Below are 15,940 nucleotides of genomic sequence, written 5' to 3'. Positions count from 1 at the left end.
AGGCACAGACCAAGGATGCTCCTTTTCTGAAGGAGCTAAATACAGATTTCTGCTCTGAAAACCACAGCACCTCGGGGCCTTGGAGCTTGCCATGAAAAATGGTGTTTAGGAATGCTGCCCCAGAGCCAGATGTTTACACAACAATGCTGCTCTTGCTTCTTCCTGGGGCTGTGCCAGCCCTGCTTACCCTACATTACAGCGTAAAAACAAGGTCAGGGGTACAAATGAAGGGCTGTAATTTACTCCTTCCTGTGCTTGCATTGTTAGGACCTTCATAAATACACACCCTGCTTTTCCCTTTAGATTACATCTAAATATTTGTTTTCTCTGCTCTGCCCCTGGCACAACTCTTCCTTTTTCTCAATACAAAGTTCCATTTATTGCACTTTTTTTTAATGGAAAATGAAATATTCATTCTCCGAAGTGAGAGGGGGGTGAGAGCACCGTCTCCCCCAGCAGGGCTGGAGGCACAGGCTGTGCCTGAGCGATTCTCCCACCTGAGAGCTCTCACCATTTCCACACAATTAAACTCTGCAGCTCCTGCCTTTCTGATGGAAGCACCTGGATGATCATTAGCAGTTCATCAGGACTTTTGGGTGTGTTTACAGTCCTGATTACAACTGAAGAGTGAAATCTTTGTTTGTGGTTTATCCAAGAAGCAGAAGAAGCATTTCTTTTGATAAACAAGATTAATCCCTTAAACCACTGAACAAGAGATATTTTCCTGAGAATTACATAAGAATGATGAGAGTGCCAAAACCACAAACTTAAAGTAAAGAGCAAAAATACAGCTTTTACAAAACAACTGCTGATTCCCAGCATCTCAGAGATTTGATGGTAAGGCTGCATTTCTAAAAGTGTCATTTATCCCCAGACTCTGGAGACAGCTAAATTCCTGATCCTTTGCTGCTCAGAGCCTCTGCAAACAAGATTTATTTTCATGTCCTTTATGAGAACAAAGTCTTGATTTTTGAACAAATAGTAATTTTTCATCAAGACACTGTAATTCTCTTTGAGACTCTTAAGGACTAAGGCAGAGGTTTATCTTACTCAAATATAGAAAACAAATGTAGAATAAACCCACAACCCCCCTCTCTTCCTCAGCCTTCTTGGTATTGGATGTGCATAAAATCAAACGTGATTCAATCTCTCAGAACCTAAAAAGAATTGCAATATAGACAACAGGTATGCACTGAATGTGTAAATGCATTTCTAACACAGAACTGAGATATTGGTGAGATCATGGGAATACAACACGTGGATTTGAAAGCTATAGAAATAATTAAGACAATTCAAAATTATCTGTTGCACCATCCTCCATTCAGCAGTTGACAACTCGGCAAAAAAATGAAGCTATAAAATGAAGATATAAATTTCCATGTCAGAGATGTGTGTGGCTTTTGGGAAAACCAAGTGAAATTGGAGCCATTTTGCCATGTGCAGTGGAATTTAGGAGAACAGCATTGTCTGTTTATATTAAAACATGCTCAGAATTGCAAATCAACACTCAAAAATAGAAGAACATTATGAAGTTTCTTATGCTTCCAAGAAAGGACTCCAAGACTGGCAAGGAACACAATTTGGATAAATTTTGGATTTTTCCATCCAAAATGCAAAGCAGAACTTTGTTTTCCCTGTAGAAATCCAGCCCAATTTTCCCAAAGTGTGGATCCCAGGACAGCAGGGAGAGGTTCTTTTGAGGGATGTGTCACATCCAGACCTGTCAGAGCTTCTGCCAAACTGCTCTGGTCCTGTGTTCATGTGAGACTGCTCTCATGAATATGCAGCAGAGATTCACTCAGCACCTCCTGATTTCTGCAGCTCCTGGAAGCTCCTGCCTGAGGATGCTGACAAGTGCATCATGTATGGACAACACAGAAAATGTTCTCTACATACATTACATTTATTCATTCTGGGCTCATTTTTTTGTTCCCTTCCTGTTGTTTTCCCTGCCTTCACACAAAGACCTGCATGTGGCTGTAAGAAAATTAATTGCTTCAACAATTAACAGGAAAATGCATCTCAGAGGAAACACTTCATAATCGATCTGTTTCCAGGTACAATATTTGCCACTCAGGAATAGATTAATTGGATTGGAAATTACTCAAGCTAATTATTTTCTCTGTAGTATGAGATTAAATGGAAGAGTCTAATAAACTGGAAATGAAGAAGTTGCACTCAGCACTTCACTGAGTGAGTGAAAGGCCCTGTTCCAGTCCCAATTCAGGGATTCTGCTCATCCTGTGAGCAAGGACCTGCTGAAGCAGTGTGTGGCTCTGGGTCACAGGTGAGACTTCTGGAAAAGAGAGGATCTTGTCAACATTGGAGGTGTTTTCAACTGCTTCAGCTAAAGCTGAGAAAAAGGCAGGCAGGCATTCCTGCAACTTGCCAGAGAAAATTTGTCTCAAGGACCATTGATAGAATGGATAGCAGCCATCCATTCAGCTAATTGCACATTTGAATATTAGCTTCAGGTAAGCCCTGAAGTAAGAAAAACACGAGCACATTTGCAAAGTGCAGGAGATCCCTCACCCCACCCTGACAGGGATTCCCAGGCACAGCAGGATCTGCTTTGGATGCTCCTGGAACTGAGACAGCACTGCATGCACCCCATCCCAGGGACTGGGACAGATCACAGAACAAGAGAATCCCAGGATTAACCAGCTTAGAAAAGAGCTCTGAGATCATCCAGCCCAACCTATCACCTAACACCGGCTTATCAACTAAACCCGAGTTTAAACCTTTGTTAAACCCTCCAGGGATGGTGACTGCCCCACCTCCCTGGGCAGATTCCATTCCCAGTCACTCTCAGTGAAGAACTGGTTCCAGTCTCTAACCTCAGTGAAGAATTGGTTCCTGTCTCTAACCTCTGTGAAGAATTGGTTCCAGTCTCTAACCTCTGTGAAGAATTGGTTCCAGTCTCTAACCTCACAGTGAAGAATTGGTTCCTGTCTCTAACCTCACAGTGAAGAATTGGTTCCTGTCTCTAACCTCTGTGAAGAATTGGTTCCAGTCTCTAACCTCACAGTGAAGAATTGGTTCCAGTCTCTAACCTCACAGTGAAGAATTGGTTCCTGTCTCTAACCTCTGTGAAGAATTGGTTCCTGTCTCTAACCTCACAGTGAAGAATTGGTTCCTGTCTCTAACCTCAGTGAAGAACTGGTTCCAGTCTCTAACCTCACACTGACCAGGCCAGTCCCACACCATGGGCAGGGCAGCAAACACTCCAATTCCCAATACACCTACTACAAACCCACGTTTGTCCTCCTGACACGAGGAGCTCTGAGGGTTCCTGAGCATCACAAGGGAACCATCCTCGAGTAACTCCTGCACTTTCCCAGGGAATCAGGCAAGAAGCCCCTGTCCCTCCCTGGCTCACTCATTTGCCATGGATGGTGCAGCTGAATCCCCACTCCTACACACCCCAAAAGGTGCTTTTGTCCAATTTATCATGCAGGGTTTTTTCTGTGCCTTCCTCTGCTCAGATCTGGGGTCACACTTCACAGAACACAATCCATAATGTACACAGTGAGCATGGGCTCCAAACTCAGATCCAGCTCTACCAGAGGTGCCAATGCCCTGCACACCAAGCAGCTCTGGTATCAGCACAAATCACTCTCCAGATGTGCCTGGGCTGCAGGGTGCTGATCCCTCTCAGGGGAGGAATGAATCACACCACACTCCTTCCATGGAACCCAGAATACCCAGGGAGCACAGACTGCCCTGCCTGGAATCCCACAGCTCAGGCTCCTGTCCTGTTCCCAGCTCTCACAGACTGGGGCTGCCAGACAAACCCACAAACATCAGGCATCCAAACACCCAAACTCTTTTACTGGCACAGAAACTTCAGAAAGGGATCTGAGACCCACCAGCAATTCAGAGACTGTGCCACTGATGTATCTGCACAATGAGAGCTGGAGCACAAAATAATGCAAATGCCCAGGGAATTCAGCCTTGTCCTAGCAGCTGGAATGTATTTAGGATTGGTTAATAATAATTACTTGGTTAATAATTCCCTTAACCTTCTGGCCCACACTTTGTTGTGTGCTGGTTTGGATGTGACAGATTGATTTTTTTTTTTCATCCAAAACATGAGAATTCCCATGTCTCAAGAGCAACAGGCATGTTTCCAGCCTCAGCTCATATTTTAAGTCATCCACTCAACTTTCCAACTCTCTCAGTAATTAGTATTACTTCTTACAGGATTTCCTCCAAGGGAAAAAAAAAATCAACAGCACCATTAGAGATATTTTCATAAGACACACTTTTGCATTTAATATTAGATTTTTAACAGACAGGAGATTACTCACTTGCTGTCTCTTGCAATAGAGAGCAAACTGGTTTTGTCCCACTGGAATTGTTATTTTGAGCCTCTGGGCTACCAAAGGTTTAAGAACTACAGTGCTAAGTACCACAAACACAGAGCAAGCATAACGATGATGAATCCTGAAGGTTCTTAGGGGAAATAATTCCTTCTCAAATTTTAAATTATATTTATTACACTGGTAACACCAGGGTAAAAATACAGACACTAAATGTGAATGAGGTTATGCAGAATATTGGAAATATCCTTTAGCTGTTTCAACACCAGACAGAAAGAAGGAGGTGACAGAAAAGCCCAGAATTCCTGCACATCACCAGGAGAGGACAGAATTCCCAGCACAGCCATGATTTCAAGAAAGATTCTGCATTTCTTGCTAAATAAAAGAGTTTTCTTAAAAAAAAAAAAAGGAAAAGTGGGTCAGTGTGTAAAATAATAATGCACTGAGGCTTGTTTCAGACAAATTTATTTTGCCTCAACATCTCAAGGGGTTCTCTCTCTGAGGGCACATTTTAAAATGAGAAATGGAGGTTTGTGACTAATTGCCTTCAAACAGAGGAATGCAAACATGACTTCTGAGACATTCAGTACTTTCACAAACTCTTGGAAGCCTGGAGGTTTCCAATAACACAGGAAGGGAACAGAAAAGCCCCAAGTGTACACAGCAGGAAACTAAAATACTCAGGGTAAATAAGCTCCCAGCTGATCATTGCCCACATGGCTCAGGAGCAGAAATGGAGCTGAACTCTGCTGTGCCAGAATTAAATGAACATATTCTATCTGCCCAATATCTCAATGGATATCTCAGCACCAACAATGCTGAGTGAACAGGGCTGAATAATAATAATTATTCATAAGAATATAATATAATAATTATTATTATTATTATTATCATTATTATTTTAGGGCTGAATAATTATTCTCAGAAAGCAATTTTGGAACCAACTTTGGAAAGTGTCACCTTTCTCCCTTCCCTCCTGTTTCCCTCAATAATAAAACCAGGATTAAAAAATTAATAGGAGAAATCTTTTTTTGCTTGGAATTCCCATCAACAAATAACACATTGGGTTGCCACCAAATTCCCCAAACTTCCAGCCCTTCCCCCCCGGGGCCTGCCCTGCTCTGAAAACATCACTCTGGAGCACATTCCATTCTGAAAGTCTGATTTCTGCAATCTCCTTCTTGCTTTTATTTCATTGTGACAAAGTGAAGTTCAAGTGATTCCCACAGGATGTGATGTGACAAAATAGAAGGGGATTTTTTTACTACATCACTCTTTCTTTTCTCTCACATTAGAGTAGAAATTTCTCTTTGCAGGCAATAACTCATTTCTAGGTGACAAAGTCATGTGAGCACATGGGAGCAAGGAAAAAAAATTAATGGTGATCTAAAACATTAAACTACTTTTATGAAGCATTTTGATGAACACCAGCAAGAGACAGAGTGTAATTATTGTGGCCATTAAGCTGTTATTTATGTTAATTTTGTTGCTCTGGTTGGCTTCAGAAGTGTTTTAGGACTACAGCACTCGTGGGAGTCCATCAGATGTACTGGCATGTGCAACAAGTGAGAGAATGAGGCAATAGCTCTGCATTTACACCATGGAAATGTTCAATAAATGCACGTGAAAATGAGAGAAACAGGGCACTAAGGACAATGGCTTAAATGCAACAGAAACAAAATATTCTGTAAGAAAATCAAAGGCAATTTTCCCATTCCCTGTTATTGTTTAATATCAAGTTAATTTCTTCAGTTATAAAAGTGTTAAGGAAATTAAGCACTGGAATTCAGTACCATGAACAAATGAGAGCTGCAGCAATAAATGCAGGATACAGCCCAGGAAATGCTGGTCCTGTCTCTCACTGTGTCCATGTCCTCACAAACTGCTTCAGCCCCTTGCAGTCCAAGCTGAAAATCAGTTTCTCTGACACAGCACCTGGTTTCAGGCAGCACAAACCAGCAACTCCTCCAGTGCTGCAGAACTGAGGAGGAAAAGCATCAAAACAAATTCTGTCCTTGCTACATTTCCAGCAAAAGGGCAAGGGAATTACTGAGCAAAGCTTATCCATTATATAATTGAAATACTGGTGGTGATAAGGCAGGAAATGGTCACTAAGGGTCTACTCAGAGATGGCCAAGCTTTGTCTATAATTATTTTATATTTGATTGAATCAGTGGCTTCGTTCCTGCCACAGGCACAGGGGACAGTAATGGAATGGGAATAACACCCAAAAATATAAACCTGACTAGAATACTGTGAGAGGACCATGACACCCCTTAGTGTCACATCAGAACATCTGGCCTGGTGTCTCCACAGCAGCTCTGGGTAATGTTCTGCAATGAGGAAAACCCAATAAATTTCCATCTGCAGCCACCCCAAGGATTCTCCAGTGCAGCACTCACAGGGGAGGAGCAGCAGGAATCCACAGCTTTAATTCTGGCGGTTCCTGCTCTCAGTCACCCCTGGCCCAGCACAGATGCCCCATCTCAGGTACAGTAGAAGCAGCACTAACCCAAAACAACACTCAGGAAAGGCAGGAGTCCTTGATCTCACCTCTCTGTTCCATCCACCTCTACACGAGGAATTAACAAAATTAAACCCAGCCAGCTTCCAGAAGGGAAGGATGGCACAGATTGGGATGCTGTCCCTGCCTCAGCCAGGGTTTGAAGGGTTTCCCCAGCCCCATTTCTGTCTTTGTTTCATTCCCACCCTGTGTTCCCCCATTTCTGTCTCTGTTTCATTCCCTCCCCGTGTTCTCCTCCCCTGTTTGGTCTCCTCCCTGACAGCAGAGGGGTGGAAGATCGATGCTTCACGGGAAGAACAGCACTGCTGTACAGATGCTACAAGTAGTAAACCCATCTAATGATCTCCTGGGTCAGGATTTGAAGTGCTGCCTGAGAAGGAAATCAGAAGAATTGAAGAGAACTTTCTAATTGCTTCCCCATTAATCTGGAACACTGTCGCAAGCCAGGCACGAGAACTTCAAATCATATTTGACAGATGGGCTTAATTAGTTATTCTCAGACAGAATCATAATATTTGCTGTTAATATTCATCTGAAAACACCCTGCTGGCTGTGATAATATTTATATGTTAATCCTGTTAGGATAAGCTGCCGGTGCCAGAACCTCTCCAAACAAATGACGGATATATTTCAAACCCCAATAAGGAGACGCTCTGGCACTCTGCTCTGCTTTGTCACTGGCACAAGTGCCTCCCTAAGCCGTGAAATTACACTTGTCACACTGAGTTAGCTTTATTAGCACGATTTTCTGATCCATGTAAAACTATCAGGAACACAAAGGTACTGAGTCTGCACTTAATTAACATTGCCACCTTTGCACCCGTGTGATCAGACCTCTGCTTTTTAGGAGAAATTAAAGAATATGCAAACAGAGTTTGTGTCCTTTCTAAATGAACTATGGAGGCAAAAAAATTTGGTAAGGGACATCAATACTTAACTGTTACCCATTGTGCCTATTTGGTGCCATCAAACACGTCAAGATCCAGATAAAATGATTTCCCAAACCCTGGAGAGCACACTCCACTCTCTTTCCCCTGATCTTGCCTCTGAAAATGCACAGCTGAACAGATCTGACTAAATTTAATGAGGAAAACAATACACTGGGTAATGCATTGCAAATATTTAGCACTTGTTTACAAAGAGGGAGGAAGAAGTTCTCAGAAGTGAGAAAACCAGAAAATCCCAGCTGGGAGCTCGATGGAACAAATCAAAGCAGGAGTTACAGGACAGGAACACACAAACCTTGTCCTCCCAGGATTTTCCTTCCAGTAAAACCTGTGTATGAGCTCAGATTTCTTTTAAAAAACATCCTGCAATGTTTATACTCACCATGTGCAAGCACACAGAATCCACAACTACTGCATGAAAGATGACATAATAATTTATTTTTTGTGTACCAGGGGTCACTTTAAAGGCTTGCCACTGGATGATGAATAGTGGAAGGAAGTTAAGTTGCCAAAATTCAATTTGTATTTTCCTACTGAGGAAGAGAAATCAGGCCAAGGCACTCCATGGGCCCAATGAGATAAAGTGTGATGGAAAACCCATCTCTGCAGTAATCTCTGATTTGGATCCAATCACCTTTCAGTCAATGCAAATATTCATACTCTCCTCCAGTACCTGTGAACGGGGATTTTAAGGAATCTGTCAGACTGCTCAGCATAGGAAGCTTCCACCTTGGCACACACACATTTCTGCTTTGCCCAGTGACAGTCAGAGCTATGACAATATCTGCTTCATGAGGAAAATTCAGTGTACAGCAGCAAAGGAATTGTGTGAAATCTGAGTTGTTATAAGGAGAGATTCCTGCCATGATTCCAAGGGGAAGTTCTTCCCTTCCTCTTTTTTTTGTACACATGCACATTGCAAGGAGATGAAACTTCCCAATTATTAGGTCTAGAAGGTATTTACTTAAATATGACAAACCACAGAATAAATCCCCAAACGCTGCTAGGTTTTGTACAATTTCACACGTGAATCACACACATAATGTGGGAATTTTTCTAACAGCAATGCCAAGCACAAAGCAAAAGAACTCAGGTCCTCATCAATGTGCTCTTGCAGCTCCAGAAGCAATGAGCAAAAGCAGCACATTATATAAAAATGTATTCACTAAAGAGTTGTGATTAAAAAGGAACATCCACCTGCCAGATGAAGGCATTTTAAGACATTTATTCAATGCTGCAGAATGGGAATGGAAAACAGAAAATCTATTTCCTTCTGCAGATCAAAAATTCATATAAATCTCACCCTCAACATCATCACTGTACAGTCAGAAATGACCAAAGCAACACCAAGAAAAAAACCCAACAAACAAAGGAAAAAGACTCAATCCACCAAGAAAACCCCAAGTAAAATTTAAATACCAAAAAAAAAAAAAAAACCACCACAAACAGCCATATAAAGACCCCCTGCTATAATGTCTGGCATCAAATAACCTGAAAAAAATTAAACTATCCACAATCAAATTTGAAGATATTAAACAAGTTCTTCTAAATAATTTGTGACAGCAGTATTTCCTGCTAGTTTTTACTCCCTTTGAGCACTGACTGAGTAATGTTTGTGTGGTGGATTGAGCAATGCACTACAAAACAAAGAAGTGTTGAAAGTGCATAATATATTGTTGGCTTTTCACAACTATTAAAATAAATACTGTATGTATAATGTTAAAATAGCTTTTCTGTATAAGTTTTTTCTAATAGCAAAAGTTAAATCTACGTTTTTTAAAAAAGTATAGTTAAACTATCCACTTAGTTAAAATAACAGCCCATAAATATGTAATAAAACCCCTACAGCTAACACAATTATCAACACTCACCAACTGCAAAAAAACAAAATCAGCACCCAAATACCACATACTCTAAAAAAGCAAACCCAAAAAGCAGCCATGCTAAATAATTCTCAAAAAAATTAAAATAGTTAAACTATACATAAAAAACTGTAAATATACAACAAGTTAATGTATTGTAAAACATATTTTAAAAAAACATTCCCAAAACAACCATGTGCTCTTAACAACTTACCAAGCACCCAACCATTTTAACCCTTTGCTTTATGTGTGTCTCCTATTGTCTTTTTACTAAACCTTTTAAATGTTACCAAACCAGTAAAACATGTTTTTCACAGAAGCACCCCAGGAAAATGGATTAAAATCACGGAAATGTTCTGGAAGGACCAAAAGCCCAGGGTGACGAGGGCCAGGCTGGCCATGCCCTACCTGTTGCCAGCAGCAGGGTTCCTCTGGCACAGCACCACAGCTGGGGCGTAGCTCCCGGTGTAATCCACGCTCTGTCTGATGTCCCACAGGGAGGGGCTGCTGCCTCTCACGCTGGAAACCTTCACCCCTCTCTTCACCTTGGCCCTAGGACAGCAAGGAGACATTTCACAGTCACACAGCAAATGGCAGCTCCATCCATCCATCCATCCATCCATCATCCATCCATCCATCCATCCATCATCCATTATCCATCCATCCATCCATCATCCATCCATCATCCATCATCCATCCATCATCCATCCATCCATCATCCATCCATCATCCATCCATCCATCCATCATCCATCATCCATCATCCATCCATCCATCCATCCATCCATCCCTATCCCATCCATCCATCCCTATCCCATCCATCCATCCATCCATCCATCCATCCCTATCCCATCCATCCATCCATCCATCCATCATCCATCCATCATCCATCCATCATCCATCCATCCATCCATCATCCATCCATCATCCATCCATCCATCCATCCATCCATCATCCATCCATCATCCATCCATCCATCCATCATCCATCCATCATCCATCCATCCATCCATCCATCCATCATCATCCATCCATCCATCCATCCATCATCCATCATCCATCCATCATCCATCCATCCATCCATCCATCCATCATCCATCCATCCATCCATCATCCATCATCCATCATCCATCCATCCATCATCCATCCATCCATCCATCCATCCATCATCCATCCATCCATCATCCATCCATCCATCCATCCATCCATCATCCATCCATCATCCATCCATCCATCCATCATCCATCCATCATCCATCCATCCATCCATCCATCCATCCATCCATCATCCATCCATCCATCCATCCATCATCCATCCATCATCCATCCATCCATCCATCATCCATCCATCATCCATCCATCCATCATCCATCCATCCATCCATCCATCCATCCATCCATCATCCATCCATCATCCATCCATCCATCCATCATCCATCCATCATCCATCCATCCATCATCCATCCATCATCCATCCATCCATCCATCCATCCATCATCCATCCATCATCCATCCATCCATCATCCATCCATCCATCCATCATCCATCCATCATCCATCCATCCATCCATCCATCCATCCATCCATCCATCCATCCATCCATCATCCATCCATCATCATCCATCCATCCATCCATCCATCCATCCATCCATCCATCATCCATCCATCCATCCATCATCCATCCATCCATCCATCCATCCATCCATCATCCATCCATCCATCCATCATCCATCCATCCATCATCCATCCATCCATCATCCATCCATCATCCATCATCCATCCATCATCCATCCATCCATCATCCATCCATCCATCATCCATCCATCCATCCATCATCCATCCATCCATCCATCCATCCATCATCCATCCATCCATCCATCATCCATCCATCCATCATCCATCCATCCATCATCCATCCATCATCCATCATCCATCCATCATCCATCCATCCATCCATCCATCCATCCATCATCCATCCCTATCCCATCCATCCATCCATCCATCCATCCATCCATCCATCATCCATCCATTCCTGGGTCACCACTGTGTTCTCAGCACTGCCACACAGAAAATGCCTCTGCTCATTAAGGGTTCAACAGCAGCACCAGGAAAGAAGGAGAGAGAGTTAATTAAGACTTTGGTATTTGGAAGAAATTCTATCAAGGCAGAAATGTGATTGAAGTGATGGCAATGACAGTTTTAGAGCCAGTCTGGAGGACTGGCCATGGCAAGGCTCTCTCCTGGCTACAAGTTACTGGATTGGAGCAGAAAGTCCCATTTTTGGTGTAAAAAGAAGGCAATTGGGTGCTGGAGTGAAGAGCCATTGCTAGGCCTCATTACAAGCAAAATCTGCCCTTTCTCTCCTCCCTCTCTGGATTACTCAAAGATGACAGTCCTTATCTTTGCTCTTATCTTCATAATCTTTCTGAGTCCACAACATTTTGTTTTAATACTGTGAAGTTTAATTGTCCTGTCAGCCCTGAACTTAAAAACAGTTATTTTTAAAAATTCTCATTTTTCCTAAAGGAACAGATTTCTCTGGAGCTCTGTTTCCACGTGTGAGAGGTTAAACAATAGAACAGCCAAAACGGCAAACTGGACTGGCTCCTACTGAGAGGCACCTTCTATTCTCATGTGCTAGAATAATACCTCTGGAGCTGCATGTTTAAAAAATAACCAGAATAAAAACTACAATTTATTAACCACAGGGGGAGAAGAGGAACTTTATGTGGAGAGAGATGCACTTTGAAGTATCTGTTTCAATTCCTGTCATGGTGGGACATTTTTTAATTCTGTCTCTCTCATAAATAAACCTCAGGGCACTGCTGAATTACCCCACAGCTTTAAATACAATGTTGGCCAAATGACTGGATTAGGAGTCCCTGGTGGTGTTAACTTCTGGTTCCTGAACGTGTTTACAAGAAATCCATTGTGGTCAAGCTTCATTTGTAAGGTGTCAGGAAATGACAGTTTAATTACATTTGCTTAAAATCTCTTACACAAAATCCATTTGGTGCCATGGCAAGTTCTCAGGTCTGGGCAGAAACCCCGAAAGGAACGTGAGGTTTTTGTGTGAACAGCTGCTGCCATGCAGAGCTGCAAACTGCACTCAAACAGCCCTGTCAGCTCTGCCCCCGCACCAAATTGCTCAGGAAATCTTTGAAGGACAAGATCCACACAGATGTTTTCAGAATAAAATCCAAAGGATTCTTTCAACTGGCTTGAACAAAAAGGATTACAGCTCCTTTCTTCCAGCACTAACTCAATAGCAGTGGCTGCAATTTCCTCAGCACACCTGGAGAATAAATACAGAGAGGCTGTCAATGTTGAGCAAGCTCTCCTGTGCTAATTCCCCAAAATGAATTTTAAACAGGAGCAGTCATCCCTCAGGACAAGAGACCGGTGGTCAAAGCAGAGTGGGAATTGAGCTCCATTCAGAGTGGGAATTGAGCTCCATTCAGAGTGGGAATTGAACTCCATTCCTGATGTCTCAGACAGGTACAAAAAGGCCACAGGACCTGGGTGAAAATTTCTGAGCAGTGTTTTGAGCCATTGCTAGGGACTGGCACCTGCTCCTGCCTTCCTGCTCCACCTCAGGGCAGGAAAATTGCTCAGCCCAGGACACAGAAATGATCCATGCTGTGCAGGGAGGGCTGGAGGCTCAGGTCTGTGCAGTTCTTTTGGGACTGAGGCTCTCATGCCCTCCCTGCAGCTCTCTAACACAGCTGGAGGTGCCACTGGGGGCTTTGGGTGACTGAGCTGAGCTCAGGGCTTTGACAAGTCCAGCCTGGGTGAAGCTGAGCTCATCTCCTTCATTTCACAGAGCCTGGAGCTCCTGCTGCCAGCCTGGCCCTCAGCTCCCTGCCAGTGGATTGTGTTGACTGCACAACAGCCATGCTTTTACACATTTTATTAACAAAACTGGCATGGAATCAAGAAAAACAGCCTCAGACCAGAGCGGGGGCTGCCTTGCTCAGCTGGCACACCTGCAATAGCTGGACTGTAATTGAAAAGCTGTGCAGGGTCTCAGGACTGCTCAGCAAACAGATACACACTGAAAATTGAAGAAAATTCTCACTTGTACTGTAAAAAGCCTTGAAAACTACAGAAAAATAAGTGTACAAGCACAGGCACATAGCTGGTGCCACCCTGTTGTTTTCTGACTGAGTTCCTTTAAATGCCAGGTGAGGAGGTAAGCCAGAAAAATGGACACAAAACCACTAGGACAAGCTGAGTTTGTTTATCCTTGACATTCACTTTATCCAACGACAAACTGCCACCCTTTACTGATTTCTAATGCTTCAAAACAAATGCAGATCCTTGGGGTAAATGCAGTCTGTGGAGTTCTCAGAAGAGAGATCTCACTGAGTCATCTGTGAACTGTTCCAATCCCCTGGTTTTACTGAAAACTGTAACACAAGTTTGCTGCTTTCTACAGAATTAGAGGTTAGGAACTCATTTTGAGGAATCAGATTAATATCCTTCTATAATTAGCACAGAAACTTCAATTCCTCAATCCCAGGAGATGTTTTTTTTTTTCTTCATTGCTGTGTTTTCCTCTGTTGGGCAATTGCAGAACTGTGTTCACTCCATTTACAGTGGCAGCAACACTCTGCAGTTACCAAGGAAGGAGCAGGGTGGAGCAGGGTCAGTGCCAGCCCAAGGTGTGTTTTCTGTCCCAAGGTGTGTTTTCTGTCCCAAGGTGTGTTATCTGTCCCAAGGTGTGTTATCTGTCCCAAGGTGTGTTTTCTGTCCCAAGGTGTGTTATCTGTCCCAAGGTGTGTTTTCTCTCCCAAGGTGTGTTTTCTGTCCCAAGGTGTGCTTTCTGTCCCAAGGTGTGTTATCTGTCCCAAAGTGTGTTTTCTGTCCCAAGGTGTGTTATCTGTCCCAAGGTGTGTTTTCTGTCCCAAGGTGTGTTATCTGTCCCAAGGTGTGTTTTCTGTCCCAAGGTGTGTTTTCTGTCAGCAGGTACAGCCCAACACACCTGAGGTGAGCTCTGACTGTCTGTGCTGTGCCAGGGCACACCAGGCTTGGACCCCTCAGCTGCTCCTCAGGCAGCCTCTGCTCAGCCTGACATCTCCCCCTTTCCATCTGTCTGCTCTCAGTTTACAATGTGAGTAGCACACGTTGTGAGTTGCTCAGGACTCCAAGGCTGGGCTGCAGCCCGTGGGGTCCCTGCAGGGTTTTGTGTCCATCCCTCCCCTTTGGGCAGAGTCTGTTTGTGCACAGGAGGAAGGGAAGGCCATCAACATCTGGACTGTGGCTGGTTTGGGGCTGTTGTTTCTTTTCAAACAAGGAGCACACCCAACCAAACTCCTTCCTGGCTGTTATTTACCTCTGGATCACTGCTCACACATCACTGACTGGGGCTCCTGAGCAGCTCAGCCCTCGCACCGAATCAATCACAGCAAACAAAACCCTTGGGAGCCCACGTCCCTGAAAACTCGGCACTGCTGCCAGGGTACAAATCAAGGCAAGGCAGAAGCAAAGAAAAACCACAGAAGGAACTCCCAGAATCAATACATCACAACTGAAATCAAGGAAATGCATTACCTAAGTGCATAAAGATAGCGATTCCCAATCCTGTCCCATGACCCACTAAATGCTGTGTTTACTCCAGTGATGGAAGAGGCTGCAACTCCAATTAAAATGCAGGATTTGTCCTCTGGTTTATCAGAGTGTCTGGTTTAGCATCCCCAGTCCCTGCAGCTCACAGCCAGTCAGCACTCAGCGTTCAGCCCTGTCACTGCTGCGGGCTGGGGCTGCCTCAGAAACCGGGACTGAGGGCTGGGCAAAGGGAACAGCTGAGAAAAACCACAGAGTGCCACAGAGAGCTGCTGAGTGCCAGGGCACAGTGTCACCCAGAGCGTGCTCTGGGCACCGAGGGGACAGGGACAGGACACACAGACCTGGGACAGGGACAGGACACACACAGACCTGGGGACAGGACACACACAGACCTGGGGACAGGGACAGGACACACAGCCCTGGGGACAGGACACACACAGACCTAGGGACAGGGACAGGACACACACAGACCTGGGGACAGGGACAGGACAGACACAGAGCCTTGGGGACAGGGACAGGACAGACACAGCCCTGGGGACAGGGACAGGACAGACACAGACCTGGGGACAGGACACACACAGACCTGGGGACAGGGACAGGACACACAGACCTGGGGACAGGGACAGGACAGACACAGACCTGGGGACAGGGACAGGACACACACAGCCCTGGGGACAGGGACAGGACACACAGCCCTGGGGACAGGGACAGGACACACACAG

General features: G+C 44.0%; 1 protein-coding gene across 1 annotated transcript in view; it reads right to left on the bottom strand.

The window, feature by feature from the left end:
* The window catches only part of TMEM132D (transmembrane protein 132D), a 189,660-nt gene that overhangs the window by 105,108 nt on the left and 68,612 nt on the right, over positions 1 to 15,940 (bottom strand). The window contains exon 3 of the mRNA XM_033075746.2: positions 10,064 to 10,207. Within this exon, the coding sequence (XP_032931637.1) occupies positions 10,064 to 10,207 (144 nt within the window). The remainder of the gene's footprint in view (positions 1 to 10,063; positions 10,208 to 15,940) is intronic.

This window comes from Catharus ustulatus, chromosome 18 (assembly GCF_009819885.2).
Source record: "Catharus ustulatus isolate bCatUst1 chromosome 18, bCatUst1.pri.v2, whole genome shotgun sequence".
Lineage (NCBI taxonomy): Eukaryota > Metazoa > Chordata > Aves > Passeriformes > Turdidae > Catharus > Catharus ustulatus.
The sequence above is the reverse complement of the archived record's forward strand: the minus strand, read 5'-3'. Positions and strand labels throughout refer to the sequence as shown.